This window comes from Stegodyphus dumicola, chromosome X1 (genome assembly GCF_044657685.1).
Source record: "Stegodyphus dumicola isolate Sdum_Otavi_A_Nest chromosome X1, ASM4465768v1".
Taxonomy (NCBI): domain Eukaryota; kingdom Metazoa; phylum Arthropoda; class Arachnida; order Araneae; family Eresidae; genus Stegodyphus; species Stegodyphus dumicola.
The window spans coordinates 89,904,905-89,925,612 of NC_140780.1; the positions used below are offsets into that span (position 1 = coordinate 89,904,905).

Below are 20,708 nucleotides of genomic sequence, written 5' to 3' on the forward strand. Positions count from 1 at the left end.
TTAGGGTGACTAAGGCATGTAGGTCCGTTCAAGGGAAAGAACGAAAACAGAAACAGTTTACAGAAACCAACTGAGTGGTCTTTTGTGTGAGAACAGCATCAATGTATGTACAATAACAAGGTCATTCAAACTATGCACAATGACATAGGAAATGTTTTTTTTTTTTAGTGCACCTAAGCGCCACATGGGTAAGAAATGCCGCACCCACTGAACATTTAGGTTTTAAACATGTAAACACCACGACGTTTCTTCTGGAAATTGTGGTAAATTAAAAAATTTCTGGCTTATTGTAATTGTTAATAAAATTATATTTCTTAATGAAGAGGAACAGATGGCAGTTGTATTGTTACAGATAGCAGTTGAATATTTGGTTCCCATAAGAATACTGTTAATTTGTAGAAGCATTTAAATTTGATATTTAATGAAGTGTTTATTTAAGGCAGGTCCCATTTATTGAAATCAAGTAAGATTTTAATACTGAGGAATAGGTGGTAGAGCTTAATTAAACTACTGTAAATCTCGTTAATTGGCAAGGTGATGTTTTAAGTTCTCAAAATTGTAGTAGTTAATATCTTAAATTAGTTGTTTGTTAAAAGTTATAATAACTTCCTTGTTGATAATCCAGTTGTTATTTAATTCAGTATTAGTGTTTCTGTGCCTCAGTAGAAACGTTTTTGGGGAATTCTGGTGAAATTAATAACCCTTTTTTGTAATTGTTTATTCCATTATCTATAAATCTCAATTTGATTGAATTTTCATCAAATTTTGGAAGTGTGTACGAGCTGGAAAATTTATTACGGTGTGGTACACTCGAGTTGTTATGTAATTCTGTGTTAGTTTATATCTTATTCAATTGCATATTATTCAGTATATGATTATATATATATATATATATTTTATTTATTTATTTTTTATTTTTTACAGTATGTAATTTTGTAGTACATGATAGATGTCTGAAAACTGTTGTGTCACCTTGTTCAACTATAGCTACCCATGTAATTAAGGTAAGCATTTTAATGTAAATTTATAATGAGAATTAAAATTTTTATGTAGTGTTGATATTTGTTTTAATTACAACCATGTAATACAAAAATATGAAAAAAAAATATGAAAAGAGTTTTTGTGCATTATTTCTCTTTTCTTGACAGGCAGAAGCATTCAAGGGTTTATTGAATGAATTCTTTATTTTTCTAATTTTTTTAACTTTTAAAATGAATGTAAAAGGAAAGTAAATGGTTTTATTACTGAATAATGCATTTTAAATTAGCGATTTGGAGAAAAAGTATAAAAAAAAATTACAGCAATTTATTTATTTCTTTTCCTTATGTGGTTTAAAGGTCAAAGTTTTAAAGAATTAATGTGGTATTCTTTGGTGTTAGAAAAGACATCTAAGTGAACTAAATGTTAAAGAAAAATGTGAACAGCAGTAGTTTGTCTAAAGTTAGCAAAATTTACATTAGTTTTGAATGTGAGTGAGAAGTACCTTTTTGAAATCTCAACCCAATTGATTGAAAATGAATCTCAACTATCATGTATTGAAGGATTTCTAATGTCATCTGTTGAACAAAAAGTGAACAAGAAGTAACTGTTATGTTCTGCAAAGAACTAATATTAAATACTAGTTTGAATCTAAAAAAACTTTTTTTTTTTTTTTTTTTAATCAATGTAAAAAATTTTACTAAGTAGTCAAATGAAGGCCTTTTTTTGAATAATTTTGATTGCAGAGAACTAAAAAGTGTGGTTTTCTATCCAGTGGTATTTTGTACTAGAGAATTTTGTAGTTTTTACTTTCTTTCTTACTTTTAGTTTCCTGTTCTTTGATGTGGAATTGCAAAATTTGTCTTATTTGACCAATGTCCTGCTAAGGCAACTTAGAATTTATGAGAAGCACTCCTGTGTACAATCTGTGCCATTTGGTGTTATTATTATTCCTGTCTCTAAATTTATGCTGCCAATATAGTGTGTCTGCATATGTGGAAGCTAGAAAAAAGGGATTTGGAAATATTTTCTATTTGTAAACTTTCTGTCTAAAATTGCTTATATTTCGTATTATGAAGCTAACAGTAATATGCACATTAAAGATTTCTTTCAAAGGAGCAATGGATCATACATATTTAATGCTAATTACTTATAGTTTATTTGATGGGTTATGTTGCATACCTTTTACAAGTTTTGTGTACGTAACTAAGCACTGTATTTTGTGCATATAGCTAGGTTACTGTTTTCAGTCAATAGTTTGACTGGAAATAGTGAAGCATCTTAGCAATAGCTAAGATGCCAAGTAAAAATCCATTATTTTTTGCACTGAGTTTGTGAATCGAATTTTTTGAATTATTTTATGAACACATTTCAGTTTATGGACAAATTAGATCTGTATGAAAAAGATATAGACATGTACGAACTAAAAACATTACTTAAGAACCCCCTAATTTTCAACAATGAGATGGTCCCAAAATTATAGAGATAACCTTCAACATTCTTACGATATCTCATCAAAAGGCAATGCAAAAAATGAAGATTGACCAACTATTAGTTGCTTATGGTTTTGGGAAATCAAGTTTTATTAAGGCTAAATGTCTCATCTGCTTCCCCCTCTTTCAAGAAAGCTGAAGCAGATTTCACCTTCGGACATACTCTATCGAGGAGCCCCAGATGACTCTTTTGAGAATAAAAATAAATGTGTTAAGCAGACTTGTTTGTGCTGACACTGAAGCCAGAGACACTGTATCGAAAGAAGCATTATATCATCTTCTGAGAGAACAAGGAATAGAATTTGGGAAAACCAGTGTGAATGTTACTCTTGCTGATGGTTTCTAGAAGAAAACTGAAATTTATGTGACCTAAGTAGAAATTGAAATTGAAGGATGATTGTTCTGATTAACTTGCTACCTACAGCAAAATATAACAGAATGCTTTAAGAACTGATTTTTTACATAGCGCTGGAATTGTTTTAGACCTTCCAAATAATAGTTGGTATTATCATGACAACCCTGAACAGAAATTTGTGTTTAGTGATGACGTTTTCATACCACCCAAGTGTCTTGAAAATAATGTGCAATTTAAAATGTTTTGATTAAGTTAAGGTGAAGGAAAACAAAAGGGAAAAACTCAATGCTGTGTTAATGAAATGCAAGACTGTTCCAACTAGAGGGAGAAGTAACTCCATATATTGGACACCATATAAATACTGAAAATAATCATTTAGTTTCAGTACCCCCACACTAAGATGATACTGGCCAAGAAGGATATTTTAAAAAAGGAGCTTCATGATGCGCTGGAAAAGAAAATAATAGAAGAATGTGAGTCTCCGTACACTGTGCCTGAATTCGACTTTGTGCTGTTTACTGAGAACTGAATTCTCTTGTGATGTCAAACTCATATCCATTACCCAAGATGGGTGACTTATTGTATCTGCTAAACCTACACCATATATGACAGCCACTGATTTGTGGTCCGGTTACCATAAGTCAGCATTTGTCTTACAGACAGAGACGAAACAGTGTTTGTTTGCTCATTTGGAACTTTCATTCGAATGCCTTTCCAACTGGAAAGTCCTCCATCAACTTTTCAGAGATTAATAAATTTTGAAGTGCCTTGAAAGATATGCTAGTTACTTAATTAGGTGTCTTAGGTGCTGTTATACTATCAGAGGCTTTCAAAAAACTGGTGAAGAGTAGAGATTGATCCAGAAGAAACCTCTGTTGTATGAAGATTCTGCTCCAAGAAATGTGAAACGAGTGCAGTTTTTTTTGCAGACCTATTCCTGGTATAGAAGATTCATACTAAAATTTCCAGAAATAGCTATATTTCTAAGTAACGTATGTAGAATATTGGGATGAGAGGAAGAAATTTTTCCAGGCATTAAAATGACTTCTTGTTAGCTTTCCTGTCTGAAAGCAAAGTGATGCAACAAAGACATTATTACATACATTATTCAAATGGATGCTAGTATATATGATATGCTGTCTGTACTGTTATGAGAAAATGTTTCAGAAGAACATCCAATAGAATATGCTAGTCATTTGTTGTCAGCTGCCAGAAGAAATTACTTCAACAAAATGAAAATCCCTTGCTGTTAGTATGAGCCTTGAATAAATTCTGTGGCCATATTGATCGTCGGTTGATTGCAGTGGCATCTGATAACCAACCATTGAAATGGGCTTTAAGCTTAAAGTCACCTGCAAGTAGACTTGCTAGGCGGGCAATGAAATATCCTATAATTTGAGGATGGAATACCCCTGGAAGAGCTAATTTTGTAGTCAATATGTTGTCATGTCCTGTATGCAACCATGAAGGAGAATCATATGAAGTTTATTCAATAACCATTGGTATGCCAATGAGAAGTGCAGCAGAAATCTGTGAAGAACAGCTGAAGGATACATATCTTAAAATGATCATAGAATCTTTCAAAAGCAAAGTAAAATATTAAATGTTTTCTAATTGGATGAGAAAAGGTTATATAATGAATCAAGGAATTTTGTATTGCTATTTCTCAGATTCTGAATCGGAAGAAGTTCAACTAAGTAGTAAGATATATCAGTGAGAAAGAATTCATAAGCAATATCATAATGCTCCTATGGCAGGGCATTATAGTGTTAAAGGGGCAAACCACAGAATTTCCCAAAGATATTATTTCACAGAATGTGCGAGTATGTTGCATATCACATAAAAAATTGTGATAAGTACAACCATTATAAACCTTCAGATCAGAAACCATCCAGTATATAACCAATGCTTTGAAGCACTTGCAATTGATTTATTTTGTCCACTACCACAAAGTACCAGTTTAAGAAAATGGTTTTTTATCGTTAAGGCTACAACACAAAAATGGGTTGAGCTTTTTGGCTTTATTTACTGTTACTGTGAAGGAATATGCAATTACATTAATCAAAGAGGTTTTTTACAAAATGGATTACCTTAAGAGCTAATGAGTGAGAATGGAACTTAGTTTGTTAGCACTTTCATTCAGCAAGTTTTCTTCTTAACATTCATGAAGTGTTCATTGCAGTGCCTCACACTCAAGCAAATCCTGTGAAGCAAAAGAACAGGTTTGAAACCTAGATTGGCCATATTTGCAAGTGATAAACATTTTTGGGCAGAAAAGCTTCTGACTATTCCTTTTACAATGAATAAATGCGAAACTGCTGGCCAGACTGCTGCATTCCTCCAACTTGGAAGAGAGCTACATTCCAGGCTATGCTACACATGATCTCATGCATGTTATCTCCAGTGATAGTTTTATAGCAGAAATCACCCTTTTTTTGAAGAGATTGGCCACTATATTCAACCAGGTAAAGGAACTGGTTAGAAAGAAACAAGAGTATTGAAAACAATATTCTGATACAGGTCAGACCTGGATACCAATTTAAACCTAGAGATGATTTTGGATTTCTAAGCACTCTGTGAGCAAATCAGCTGAACAGAAAACATCTAAGGTTATGCCTTGTCCAGATGGCCCCTGTGTTGGTGTCCATCAACTACCTATGAAGTTCCAAAGTTAATTGAACCTGATATTTCATTAATTGTATATCATTTTCAGCCTTAAGAGACCCCATCTTGACTCGGTGGTTCCCAAAATTTTCTGAGTTGTGCCGGGTTTTTTCAATTGAAAATTTTTCATGGCACCCTAAGTGAAAGTATGACTAATCATAAGTCAGAGATAAAAATAAATCTCTTTTATCTTCGTCATTTAAAATTTTTTATGCCTTATTAAAATTAAATTAATAATTAATGTGATGGATGAGCCTGCAAATCACTCCATATTTTCTCAAATCATGGAATGATACTGGACACAGCTGCCCTCATTTCCTTTCCCACCTTATTTTTGCTCTATATTTGCTTTATACTACCGCAACCGTCAGAAACACAGCTTTGCAAAAATATGACGTTGAAAATGGAGTTAAAATCCCCTGAGCATTATCACTTAGAAGGGGATATTATTCTTTTATTGAAATCCAAAATTCTGTGAATACTATGCTGCTAAATTATGCTTTCAAACTGTTGTCATAAGATAACTCAGTAAAGTTCTCTTCTTCCACAGAAATAAATTTAGACGGAGCACTAGTATTAAATGGATCTTGAATCCATGCAAACATATCGAAATTTTCATTTTGAAAGTATTTCTTAAATCAAATAATTAGCTGTGATAAATGCCTTTCAAACTTTTTTTTTTTTTTTTTTAATTTTGAGAAAGATCAAATTCATTTGATGTCAAAAATTGCTGCAACATTAAAAACAATTTTTGCATGAATCTTCATTCATTTTCTTCTCCATACTTTTTTTTTTTTTTTTTTAATAAAAGCTGATATTTTTTCCATTGACTTCAAAAGGTGCATGCTTTTTTCCCTACAGACAGAGATTAAGGGAATTTTGCTTTTCAAAAATGCTGCATAAATATGGCAGTTTTATTAAAAAATCGGCATCAGCAAAATCTGCATCATTGTATCCTAGCTCTTTTAAAGAAAATAAAAATTTCTTGCCACCATTCAAAGGTATGTGATAAAATAGTGCCACAAGAGATCTATTGCGCACCGTATAACAAAGATTAGTGTTCAGGTCCCATATCCTGCATGGTTTTTTTTTTTTTTTTGTTTTAAACTGCTTTCAATGGACAAGATATTATGAAATTTACCACATTACACATTCTAACACGTGATTCAGTTCAGAATGCAGATGCTTTGATGCAAGTGCTTCGAATAAGGTGTGCCCATAATCCAGACATGGAGCAAGACAAGAGTGTACTCCATCAGCGCACTCATGTACGTAGGCAAATTCAAATTATTTTTCAGATATGAATGCATCAAGCATCTGAAACAAGTCCTGAGCCTTTGCTCCTGCAGAGCTATTTTTATAAAACAGAAGGTCATCTTTAATATTATTACCATGTATATACTATACAGAGCATATGAAATGAGTCCTTAGCGTCATCTAGCTGCAATCCAAATTCCCCTCTTCTAAAATTTTCAACTAATTGATGGTTGATATCCTCCACCATATGTTGTATTCGCTGACGTTTACTACTGTTAGAAAATTGATCCATCATCGACGATACAATAGCTAAACATCAAAAAACTATTTACCCAACAACAAACAAGAAGTAATATAACACTAGCTTATACTATATGAACTAATTTATATCTATATCACTGTTTATTTATATGAAGTGCTAAGTGTAATTTCACTTGACTTATACAGTAGAAAGTCCATAATCCGGACATCCATTATCCGGAATGATCTATAATACGGATCTCAAAGCCACAAACTTCTTTTTTGTATGCTTTGTGCTTGCACGTTGGGAGGATGTCTCTCCAGATACGTTAAAAAAATGCTTGGCATAATTTATGGCCAGCTACCATATTTCATGGTAAAGACGATGAAGATAATAGCCGCGAATTTGAAGGTTTTCGGACATCGCAAACTAAAGGTGAAATTTTCCAGTTATTGGATTTTGTAAAGAAATGGGGAGAAGCGGTAATAAATGAAGATGATATAACAGAAGTTTTTCATTGTGACGACAATGCCCCAATCATCAATTAACAGACGGCGAAATCTGTAGTATGGTTCTAGATCCAGAAAATACTGCTTCTGATAGAGAAGAAAGTGACAGAGAGGTTATTGAAAATGGAAATAAAATATTTAGATTCACTAGTTAGTCAGTATTGTTGACACAGCAATTACAGGACTTGAACTGTGGAACTTTGTAACTGAACAAGAAATTATGTCTGTTTATAGAATTAAAGAGAACGTATTAGCACAAAAAACGAAGCAACTTAAACAACTTGCATTGAAAGAAATGTTTAATAAAGTAAACAAATAAATATTAAGCTTTTTTTTTGTAAATTTTGATGCCCTTTAGATCATAATTGCTCTTTATTTCATAAATTATGGTTTCATATTTTTAATTGTATAATTTCTGCATGCTATCTTACCAGATTTAAATTGGTGATCTATAATCCGGAAAAACCCCTAATCCGTAATCGCCGAAGTCCTGACGAGTCCGGATTATGGACTTTGTACTGTGTTATAAACCAACTGACTGAATCGAGGTGGCAATGCTTGCTTATATGCTTTCTGCAAGATCTTCCAGAACACTCCATAACATAAGAAATTAGTCTTTACCGCCCACGTGAAAAGGATATTCTGCATCATTAACCTTACTGTTAAACAAGATCCAAGTAAAGACAAGCCTCACAAAAATATATAGATATTTTTAGCTTCTGTTTTTTTTTTTTTTTTTTTCATTTAGTCAAGCCAAATGTCTTGGTTCAGTTAATTATGAAGCTCTTAAAATATTTCATGAGTTCCCTGTGAAGAGGACGCTCCCTGGGGCATCATGGCAGACAGTTTGGGAACCACTGCCATAACTCGAATTCATCATCTCTTTAACCTCTTTTCAGAAGAGGATATTCCGGGAAACCTACTACTGTTTCCTTGTTGAGGCAACATCGGAGCCAGACGGGGAAAGCTGTAACAAGTAAACAAATAACAATTAAGTTATAAGCATTGCTAGACACAATTTTCTTTTAAAATGCCAAGTTAGTAAAGAAAACAGTCCTTTAAAAGAATTAGCAACTCAAATCTCAATTTATCTGCTTGTTATAGTTCATATCGCATATATTTATTGATTAAAATGTTCTTTTAGCTTGCAGAACTTGTATGCATTTAGAAAGTCATTTTTTTCACTTGAAATTTTTTAAAACTTTAGCAGTGGCTAATTATGAGCTTCGCTCAGAGAATATTCTGTTTCCAGACTAATTAATTAAATTGGGAACATAGGTATGCTCAGTATTCATCTCAGGTGAAAAATTAAGACTCCGATTTTGATGTATGATTGCCAAATGTATAAACACATGAAGAAAGTCTGGCATTTGCTAGCACACACCGATAAAGTCTCAACTAAAGTGCAATCAGATGAGATGGGAATCATCTAAAATAAGATGGGAAAATACCTCATTTCTTTGCATATTCTTTCCCTTTTAAAATTAATTTTATTGTCCAAAAATCGGGATGAAAAATATTATGCGAGTAATTTAATTTCCAAAGAAAAGGTTACAATAAAAACATAACAAATGAAAGGTAGTCATAGGTAAACTGCTGGTAATTTGCAATATTATTTCTTTTAAAAAAACCTACATTTCGATAAGAATACATTTTAGCATTACAATATCAAATAAGATATCCAATTCTACTTCTCTGTATTTTGAATGTTTTATGTCTTTATTGACTTAGCTACTCCCTAGGCCTCAAATCATCCATAAATGTGAATATGTAGCTGACTGAGCAAAATCGTGGACAGAATGTTGGTTCATGTTTGCTTTGCTGCGACTGGTCGTTTCTTGTATTAGGGTATCATAAAGTTCAACAGTTAGACAGGAAAGTTTTAGCATGACCCTTGCAGCTTTTTGGCGAAGGTTTATCTTTGTCCGTAAGAGGGAAAATTCATTTCTTGGTTGAATCTTTTAAAATTTAGGGAGCTCATTCTGTGAACACATTGAGGAAGGGCAAAATTATGCAACTGTTTTTAAAATTGTCGGAACCTGGCACTAAAAAGTTAGGGTGAAAAATATGCAAGGAAGTACAGTATTTGTACACATAACTCTGCGAAATCATAAGAAACATCTCTTTCTTTCAGTAATATTTAAGTGATTTGAACCTCTTGATGGAAGGTTTAGACATATTCATATTTTAGAATATTTTTCAATAATATTTTTACCTGACTAAATATTTTACCATAGATTCAACAAAATGCCTAATTTCATACATATTTACTTAAGAAAGTTTTACATGCATATTTTTCTTGCATCAGTTAAGAAAGGAAGGTTGTCATTAGAAACAATAAGACAATTTAAACTGCTTTCTTTATGGAAATATTTTGAAATATTTGCATGTAGATGAATGCATACGTAGCTGACAAGCCTTTCTTTTTTCCATCACATCTCCCAGTAAGATCATTGAATCTCCCAATTTTTAATTTTTAGCCTTACTAAGAAAAATGCTTCCCAGGAATAATTTTCTTTTGGATTAATGTAAATTAAGTTGTGCACATTCCTTTCCTCTACTCATAGTAATTTTCATTTTTCCCCTTCCTAAATTTTATTTGATCTGATTTATCTATATTTACTGCAGACATTTAAAGAGAAGATTCAACTAATGTTTTGTCAGTTAAATATTTGTGTTTAATTTTATTCTAGATCAGTACACAATACATTGCTAGTTTCATCCACACAGTATTATGTACATAAATTATTAACTTTTTCATGATATTTATAAACACTGAGATAAATAAATGCTTTCCTTATCTCAGTGATATAGAAGTATAAGAAAATTACCAAATGTAACTAGCCAAAGCATATAAAATTAAGAATATCTAATTAAGTATCAATATATTTTACATCAAAATAATATAATTACAGTCAAAAGTCGTTAATTCGGACACCCATAATCCGGAATGATCTATAATCCGGACCTCAAAGCTAAAAACTTTCTGCGCATGCGCCGCGTTGACACATGCGCATAGGCATTTACGTGTGCGCGTAAGACCTCTTACGACTGCGCATTTGCGTGTGCGCAAGTGCAGAATACGTTTTCGCGTGCGCGTTTTATGTATAACGAACGAACAAACGGTATAAGCTATAATTATCTATTTCAGTTAATGTTGATGATTGCGTTGTTCCTTAATTTTTGAATTGGATGTGGCTTATTATTTTTTGCAGACTGTAAGAGCAATACTATAAAAGTAAACTTGAACTTTCGATTATGTCAAATAGAATTTCCGAATCTGGAGCTCCCAAAGGATCGTACGAAACGAAAGTATGTTTCAATGTCCATCAAACAAAAAGTGGAATTGCTGCAAAAAATGGATGAAGACATGAAGAAGTGACAGAGAGGTTAGTGAAAACGAAAAAATTTCGATTGACAAGTTAGTCGGTATTCTCGGCACAGCAATTAACGGGACTTGAACAGCGGAACTTTGTAACTGAACAAAAAATTATGTCTGTTTATAGAATTAGCAAGAGAAAGTATTATCACATAATAAGAGAAAGTATTATCACATAAAACGAAGCAACTTAAACAACTTACATTGAAAGAAATGTTTAATAAAGTAAACAAATAAATATTAAGCTTTTTTCTGTAAATTTTGATACCCTTTAAATCATAATTGTTCTTTATTTCATAAATTACGGTTTCATATTTTTAATTTTAGAATTTCTGCATGCCATCTTACGCGATTAAAACTGATGATCTATAATCCGGGAATATCGATAATCCGGAATCGCCGAAGTCCCAACGAGTCCGGATTAACGACTTTTGACTGTAGTTCAGTAGCCTAAAACAGACATTATAGAGGGAATTGAAGTCAGTCTTAACTTTTGAAATGGTATTGCTGTTCAGCATGAAAATGTCTAAGTAACTGCTTTTTTGCACTAGAACCTCCCAGTTTTCCTTATTTCCTTATATGTCAGCTATGATATGTAACGTAACTGAAGATTATTTTTCTTCACTATATGGCGAAACTGAAGTGGCACAACAGAATTTAGAAAACTTAGTAGTATATATACACCTATAATCATAAGTGTGATAACCATTTAATTAATGAAAGTTATGTTGATATTTTATGTACCTTGAATCAGAATTTCAAATCTCTCAGAACTGAAGACTTAATATTCTATATTGCTAATAATTTCTGCCTTTTGCTTTGCATGCTGTTGTAGTGTAAGTGGTTAGCACATTCATCTGCCATTTATATATGTAGCTCAAACTGTGATTAGGGAAGGAGCTCAAGTACTGCATGCTTTCAGGATTCCAGGTGTAGTATTTAATATTGTTCAGGTTGAAAGCTTGTCTGGCCAATATTCCAGGAGCAAGATAACAGCAACCCATCTTTCTACCTAGCAGCAAACAGGCAGATGAGACTGCTGAACACTCAGGTCTGATTCGAGTTCAAATCCTGGTGAAGGGGCTAACTGTATTGGTATTTCTGGGGTTTTACCCGTATGTCATTTGAACACAAGCCAGTTTCTCCGAAATTTTCTGAGAAGATATCTTTCCACTAATCGGATAGCTCTCGCATACTGGGCAAATGGACATAAACCAATCGTCCAAGATGGAATTGTGATGGAACAAACATAAAAATGTATGTGTAGGTGGCTGGTGGCAGGTAGTGCATCTGACTCTGTATAATGGTTGTTACATTTGTGGGGTTATGTAATACTGCATTTTTTAACTCAAAACATATTTATCACAATTATGTAAAGCTTTTTACAAATATATATAATTCATGGCTAGGATAGAACAGTCATTTTAGTGATTTATAGTTCTCATGATGTGAGGAACCTGCTAATGAGAGTCTCTCTAGCTGAGAGTTCAAGAGTATTCTGAGGTCTTGTTCTGATGGAAACAATTGGCAGACAGAATTAGCCACGCCTCCTTAATTTTTCAGTAGTATTTTACATCCTCTGATTCGTTATATCTGAACCAATATGAGAGGAAAAACAAGGTAATTTCTTCATCAGCCCTCCCTAAATCGAGACAACAGAGTGCAGAATGCTAAAATGTCTTGACACTGGACGTAAAGTTATGTCTCATGTACTGTCAACTGGAATGAATTATTGCATCTGTGGTCAGAACCATGTCATGTGACACGTCATAAAAGCTTATAAATAGTCACTTGGGGAAGATTGCACACACGATTTTCTCATCTCTGTGTGGTCCGTCACATCCCCCCTCCAGTATCATCGTGATGATACCTAAAAAATCAGGGAAACATGTCTGGTACATGTCTGCTCGAACGAGTTTGACGAATATTTGGTTTCGCGTGATGAGCAGATATAGGATTCAAAGTATCAGGAGAGAGAGTATCCATGTCGGTATTCAACAGAAATGCTGGTTTCAACTGGTCAGTTGAGACCGGAAGAATTTTTCCATGAATAGAGAACTTGAACACAGTCACCACATTTGAGAACTTCGAAAGGACCGCGCACGGTGGTTGTAGTGGCCGTCGTACTGCATCACGTCGCACAAACACATGTGAATGCATTTTAAAATCTTTGTGATTAAACACTGCTTTTGCTGTATGTGATCCAATTGGTTTTGGTTTAAGTTGCTGCATGAAACTTCGAAGTTGTTCAATGTATTCAACAGAATCATTAGCAACAGTCGACGTGCGAAAAAAATCATCTGGGAGGTTAATGGTAGTTCCGTACACAAGTCCAGCAGGAGTGCAACCAGTGGTTTCGAGAGCTCGTCTCAAGCTAAGTAGCACAGTTAGTAAAACTTCCGTTCATTTTAGAGTGTTATGACACATTAAAGCAGATTTTGAAAGACTGTGAAATTCCTCAATTAAGCCATTGCTTTGAGGATGATAAGCAGATGTGCATATTTGTTGTACATCTAGGAGTTTAGTTAGAGCCTTAAATAAACAAGACCTTGAATTGACATCCTTAGTCAGTTGTAATAGTAGCTGGCACACCAGAGCAGGTGATCTAGTTTGCATGGAAGGCTTTTGCTACTATTTTAGCTTGAATATCGATGATGGGGATAGCTTCTGTCTATCTAGTAAACCGATTGATAGCTATTAGGCAATATGTGAATTCATGGGAAGGTGGAAGTGGGTTGATGAGATCTATATGAATATGTTGAAATCATGTAGAAGTTTCACTAAAGGATTGTGAAGGGACTGCAGTATTTTTGCATATTTTAGATTTCTGGCATGAAATACATTGTCTTGCCCAGCTTGTGACATCTTTGTTGATATTTGGCCACATATATTGACTACAAATTAATTTTGACGTCTTTCGAATGGCTGGATGAGCTAAATTATGTACAATTTTCAAAATGCCTTGGGAATATAAAGTCTTGCTATGCCAGTAGATATATCACAATATAATTGTTTCTGAATTTGGGAGCTGAACTGTTCTCATTTGTAAAAAATTGTTAGTGTTAAGTATTTCTTTTAACTCATCATCTCTTGATTGCGCTTGAGCAATTTCTTCAGAATCAATAGGACTAATAATTTTTATTTTGTGAATGCAAGATAATGTGTCGGCAACAATATTATCAGTTCCTTTAATGTACTGAATATCAGTTGTGAATTGAGAAATAAAATCTAGTTTACGAGTTTGACTTGTTTAACAATTTTCAAGTTTTTTTAAAAGCAAATATTAATGGTTTGTGGTCAGTAACTACTGTAAATTTATGTCTCTGTAGCATGTATCTAAATTTGCGACTGGATGGGTATATTGCTAATAATTCTCTATCATAGGCACTGTATTTTGCCTTAGTGGTTGTGAGCATTCCAGAGAAAATTACTAGGGGTTCGTTCGAGTACTTTTTTAGTAACTTTATTTAGAGATCCTGACCTTGCAATAGCATAGTCAGGTGTATAGACTTGAAGAATAAGAGATGCATTTGGCGGAGATGTGCTAATAATGTAGCATTTGCTAACTGTTGTTTAGCATTTTCAAAAGCTTCACTTCTTTGCACAGACCAAGGAATTTTTTGCTTGTTATTCTTTTTTGAATCTTTTATATATTCACTGAATAGTGCTTGATTATGGGCTGCACATGACAAGTACATACGGTAAAAATTTGGTAAACCTAAAAACTTCCTGAAGTCTGTTACATTTTCTGGTTTTATGAAGTTCAGGTTTGCATTCACCTGTTCAGGTAAAAGTTTAGTGCCTTTCTTGGTTATTAAATGGCCTAAGAATTCTATTTCAGGAACACCAAAAACACATTTTGAAGTATTTAACTTAAATCCATATTTGCTTGGTTTGTGTAAAACTTTAGAAATATGTTGTTTATGAAGTGTTTCATTTTCTAAAAATGCTAGAATGTCATCTTGGTATGTGTAACAAAAATCTAGTCATCGTAACACTTCGTGCATGAAACACTGGAATGTTTGAACAGCATTTTTTAGTCCAAAATTTAAGTAAGGAACCTCAAAAAGACCAAAAGGGCTAATTACCGCTGTTTTAGGTACATGCTTTTCATGGGCGGGTGTATGATGATAAGTCCTTGCAATTTAGAAAACACTGTTTTGCCATGAAGAGTCCTGTATGCAAAATCTTGTATGTGGGGAATTGGATGTGAATCATAAACTGTAACTGAATTAAATGCTCTAATCTCCCAACTGGTCTAAGGCCAGTAGGCTTTTTATGTACTACATTTAGAGGTGATGACCAGTTACTTTTAGAGGGGTCGACTAATTTCCTGTATTATCATTAATTCAACCTCCTTTTTTATTTCCTGATAAACTTCGGGTCGGAATTTTGCTTTGGAGTGGATTGGTTATCCTTTAGTTTCCGTATAATGAACTGTGTCATGTTTGATTGCTTTGCTATGAATAGAAGGATTACTGAGCTCTGAAAATTTTCTAAGAATTTGGTGATATGGATAGCATTTGGAAACAGTCGTAACATTCAATTGAGAGTTGTGCTCCAAGTTGCCGCTATCAACAAGAGTTGTTAATGTATCGACTAATTCTTTTTTTTTTTTTTTTTTTTGTAAATCGACTAGTAATCAAAAGTGGCTGAGAAAATCAGCACCTATTATGGGAACTGAACCATTAGCTATTATCACATTCCATTTAAAAGTTTGCCTGAGATTTCAAGTTAGTTGTTTAATGGCATATGTTTTAATTTTAGTATTATTTGCAGCAAATAGATGTAGAGTACTAGCTGTGATATGCTTTCCTTTTTGGCACCAGAAGGCAGGAAATGTCACTACTTGTGTCAACAAGGAAACTTCATATTTTTCATATATGTGCACTCTGTTGGAAGTGTTCGCTGCTATTTCAGTATCCATGACTTGTTTCAAAATAGCAGTGAAATTTAGTTTTCCGCTTGAAATGAGCATGGAGGAGTACATTTATGAGCATCAGATTTAAACTTTTGGTGATAGTAACAGTAACCAGTGTTGGCATGATTTGCATGCAAATTACGTTGCCTAATTTTTGAACGATTGCTGTTATCGTGGTATCTTGGATTTTTATTGTACTGTTTTCGAGACAGCTGTTAAACTTGCTTAGTTGTTCTGTTAACTATTCTGTTTGTTTGGTCATTAAGCTTAGTGCTGAACTTAACACTGAATTTTGTTCTATATCTGATGCTGTGCAAACAGTGAGTTGTGCATCATTTGTGATTTCCAACACCTTACCTGCTATCTGGGATAGATTTTCTCATCTCTCTGTATGAAGAGTTCACATTATGTCAGCTCTATGTATATAATCTGCTATTTGCTGATATCAAAAGCCTTGCCACTCCAGTAAGACTTTTACTTTTTGGACAGTTTCTGTGAATGCGTGATGTTTTGCACCATTTTTGTTCTAGATGGTGAACAGCTGTATACTGGTTTTGAGCAATGTGGTCTGGCTTACAGCTGGTGCAATGTTTCATTTCAAGGATATTTAGTTGAGTTGCAATATAGGCTCAAGTTTAGTTAAGACAGCCAGTTAAGTTCATTTGTTCGTGTTTTCTCATATCACTCTGGTTTGATAATTGCTTCATGAATGTAAATGGAATTATCAGATTCTTCACTGTATCCTGTCATTGTGTAGATGGTTAGTGTGTTCAAGTAACAGTTGGAAGGTCCATAGTTCAAGCCTTGGTTGTTGATATATCGTGGTTTCAGGAAACGTATCAGTCCCCATAAATGGACACATATGCTAAAATACAAACGGACAAGTTTCAAAATGTTACTATGTAGTAGTGGAATGGGATCCATTTCATCTCTTCATAACCTTTGACAGAGTTGCAGACCCAAAGACTAGTTGATCAAGATCAAACCAAGAAAAACAGAAGCACATGAGAATTCCTTCTCTGTTAAATTTTACTGTGGGGACTGTGGCATTCTAATAAGTACCATTCTTGGGAGTTGTCATACCTCCATAAGTGTAGTGTGATTCTCTTCTCGAGACACTTCTGGTTTTCCTGTGTGCTCGACTGTGCACTTTACATCAGTGTAGTTGACGAGCAGCATATCACTGGATTGTATGTGCTGCAGGCCCACCAGTGGATAAGAGGTAAAGTTGCTGACCACTGGTAGTTCAGTCCGAGATTCCAATCCCATGAACAGGCTGGCTGCATGGTCATTTTTGTGGTTTTCCCCATGCATAACGTGTATCCAAACCAGTTTCCCTTAGAAAGTCATCCACGAGTTTATCTATTCCCTTAGGCAGATAGTCCACGGGCCTTAGCTGTGATCACATAAACCAAAAAACCCAAGCCAAACCTGTACCCGCTGCCTCTTGCCATTGAATGAAAATGGAAACTCCTTATAATAGATATTAGTAAAGTAACATCACTTTCCAAGAATTCCAAAGTGCTGTTTCTAATGAAGCCTGTTTTATTTTATCAAACATTGAAGATATTGACTATCCCAGTTCATGGATTTTTTTGTCTTTCCAACATAGGATTGAAATTTCTTAACTTCCTCAAATTTCCATTTTTAACAATCATTTACTCTTGCACCTAGCATCTGAAACTTCTCTGAAATCTTATGGATGGAATGACAGAATTGGTAAGCACTTATAATCGTGCTTGAACCTCACTCAGTTCACATTGTGCATTCATTTTGAAAGCAGCAGATGGGTACACAAGTCTAATATTAGCTCATAGTCCTTTTATAGGATCATGATATGTTTCAATGACATAAGGGTGGTATTTCTTATATTCCACAGAGCATCTGGATGTTAATGGCAGAATAGTATACCTCATCGCAGAATAATTTTTTCAATTTGTTTAAGAAATGAGTTTGCTGTGATATGTTTATTTCTAATTGCCTTCAGTGATGACAGTGATCATTCAAGTAGCATCAACAGTTTTTGTGTTTTTATTTTTTGTTATGATAGCACAGTTATATAGTAATGTATTTTTGTCCTGTATTAGTGCACTTAGGAAATTTTAAATAAGATTTATGTTTTTTAGAAACCTGTTCCCCATTGTTGGTCAGAGAGAGGGCATTTGAAAAGGAAATTTTGCAGTGTTTGTCGGAAGCGGATTGAAGATAGTTATGCTGTAAGATGTGAAGGTAAGATTTTGACATATTTTTTTTTAAATTCAAAATGTATGTTTAAAATTATTTCTTATATGGCATGTAATTTAGGGAAGTGCTTTTTTTGTGTTAACAACATCAGGTATATTATGGAAAAGGTTACTTGTGTCATGTATGCTGGAGAGACATGACTGCTTATTTTAATCTATTATGTTAAACATTGGCCAAAATCAAGCTGAGGTTAGGTAGCTTGTTTTGTTGATGTAGTAGAATTATACTAAATTTTTAAATAAGAATATTATTTAAAATATATATCTTTTATTAATTTAGTAGTAAAATTAATAAATAATTATAAATTAATAAAAGTTTTTATAGGGCTTTCTCTTTTAATTCTTTAACAGAGGTTAATAATTGAATTTTTCCATATTTGCCTTTTTTCATAGTAAAACTTTTTCATGGATTCACAGGTTGTTTTTCTTTGTATATTTTGAAAGCAAAATTTTTATAACATGTTTTTGTAAAATATTTCTGTTAGAAAGCTAAGGCAAATAGGGAAAAGAGACAATTCAATGAGACTTGTAATTCTACTAATTGACTAATTGATTAAGTATTGCACTTCCGAGTCTTAGTGAACAGGTCAGAACGAAATTTGTCTTGGCTCTCTTATTAATCGACCAAGTATGGAGCTTCAAAACACTTTTCCCTTGACAAGTTCTGTTATGAAGCTCCAAACAAGGGAGATTAATTTTTGCAAAATTACTTTCTTTATTAATTCCTTCAATCAGATCAATGTCTTAGTATCTTAGTTTTTTGCTTTTATGTAGTTCATGAATTAATTTACATGGTAAAATTCATGTCTTCTAGCTGATGAGTTGGATCAAACATTACTTTTAAACTAGAATTATACTAACATGTAACAATAAAAGTATTAACTACAGTTAATTTAAACAAATAGTATGCACTATTTAAGCAATTTATTAATGAAAAATTTCTGATCATTATGAAAAATGATAAAATTAATTTATGCGCTAAATTTATAAGTTTATCTATGTTTTATTTTATTGGGAGTTTTCTATGCAGTGCTAGTTACATATCTATATGCTACTAAACATTGCATTATGCTTATTATCTATAATGATGCACATAATTAATTTCCAGTATTCACAGCCTGACTATATAATGCAAGAGATTTTATGTGTTTACTTCTTCGTGTATAGGAAAGACAGGAACTTTGATATTGTCTTCAATACATCTTAGTGTGTGTAAATGATTTATGATACATATCTACCCTTCCAGTTTCTTTTGCTAATTACAATAAATTTTGAATACTATTATGCAGTATAATTTTGAATACATTTTCAGCTGTTTTGTGCAGTATTACCATTAGGTTTCTCCCGATATTATTAGAAAGTTGTCTAAATGTAGTTTCTTAGAGATGATCTTTACTTTGAAAATATTATGTAATCACTGCTTCCAGTCATGTGCCCTATTTAAGCCTTTGAGTGGTATGAAGACTTTTATCTGGTCATGAGATTTTTTATTACTTGGTTACACTCCTGTTATTAAAAAAAATTCACAGAAAAATTTAAAATGCTTGTAGGAACAGAAACATTGGTATAATGAACATATTTTAGTATGTGTTATTAATTTTGTTTGTGTGTGCTCCCACCAAATCAGATGATGTAGACATTTTCATTCTATAAATAAAACCGGCTATTACATACATCTGAATTTTTAAATTGTGATGAAAATTCATGACAAAAATTTTTAACTAACAAATATTTTTTCCTTTAAATAATATTTTAACATCCATTTGAAAAAAATTTTAAATAGCCGAAAGTGGGTATTTCTTTGACATATTCATTGCTTGATTTTAAAATGTTTATTTATGAAGAATTAATATTAAAATTCTTCTTGCATGAAGTGTTGGTAAAACTGCATTTTCTGTAACTGTTGATGATTTTCAAAATTTAATAGAAATCATACCTTTAAATTTTATACTAAACGTGTTAATATGTAATTAAGAACTTAACACGATAGTAGAAAATGTTGATGAAATGTATTTTTGGCGGAATGAATGGGCCAACTTTTATGAAATTTTTGTAGTTTTCACAAAAACTGTTCAAGTTTTATGATGTGCAAAATCCAATATTCTCAAAGTTTGTAGTTTTTGGAAAAATGCTTGTGCCAAAAATCTAGCCATATTAGTTAATTTAACGAAATCTGTATCTGAAATTATCAAGAATTCATAAAATGAATATCGTTTAAAATTTCTTTAAAGGAAAAGAAAATATTTTTTGGCGCAAGTAAATTAATTCATGAATTAGTTATTTTGAGGAGAGGAAAAAAAAAACTACGAAAATCCGTTTTTAAAATTATTGCGAAAAATCCAAGAAAAAACGTTCTTTGATAAAACGTTTCTTCTTGGAATTTTCGCAATAATTTAAAAATGGATTTTCGTAGTTTTCTTTTTTGTCAAAGAACGTTTCTTCTTAACACGTGTTTCTCAATTTCCTGTACACATCGCGGAGAGGGAAATTATGGCCGCCAAGTTCCGTCGCCAAATCCCTTGGCAAATTTTCCCTCCACTTTCTAGCCGCTTAATAGCATTTACGTGTATGGAACCTCTTCTTCTTTACATAGACGTTCTTTGGTTAGAATAATCTCCGTGTATGGTACAGCAGGATTTGGCGACATGATGATGAGCAGTAAACAAGT

At 33.0% G+C, this 20,708-nt stretch overlaps 1 protein-coding gene across 1 annotated transcript in view; it reads left to right on the forward strand.

The window, feature by feature from the left end:
• LOC118193352 (diacylglycerol kinase theta-like) overlaps positions 1–20,708 on the forward strand; it is a 238,058-nt gene that overhangs the window by 37,552 nt on the left and 179,798 nt on the right. The window contains exons 2-3 of the mRNA XM_035364432.2: positions 925–1,004; positions 17,924–18,026. Of these exons, the coding sequence (XP_035220323.1) occupies positions 925–1,004; positions 17,924–18,026 (183 nt within the window). The remainder of the gene's footprint in view (positions 1–924; positions 1,005–17,923; positions 18,027–20,708) is intronic.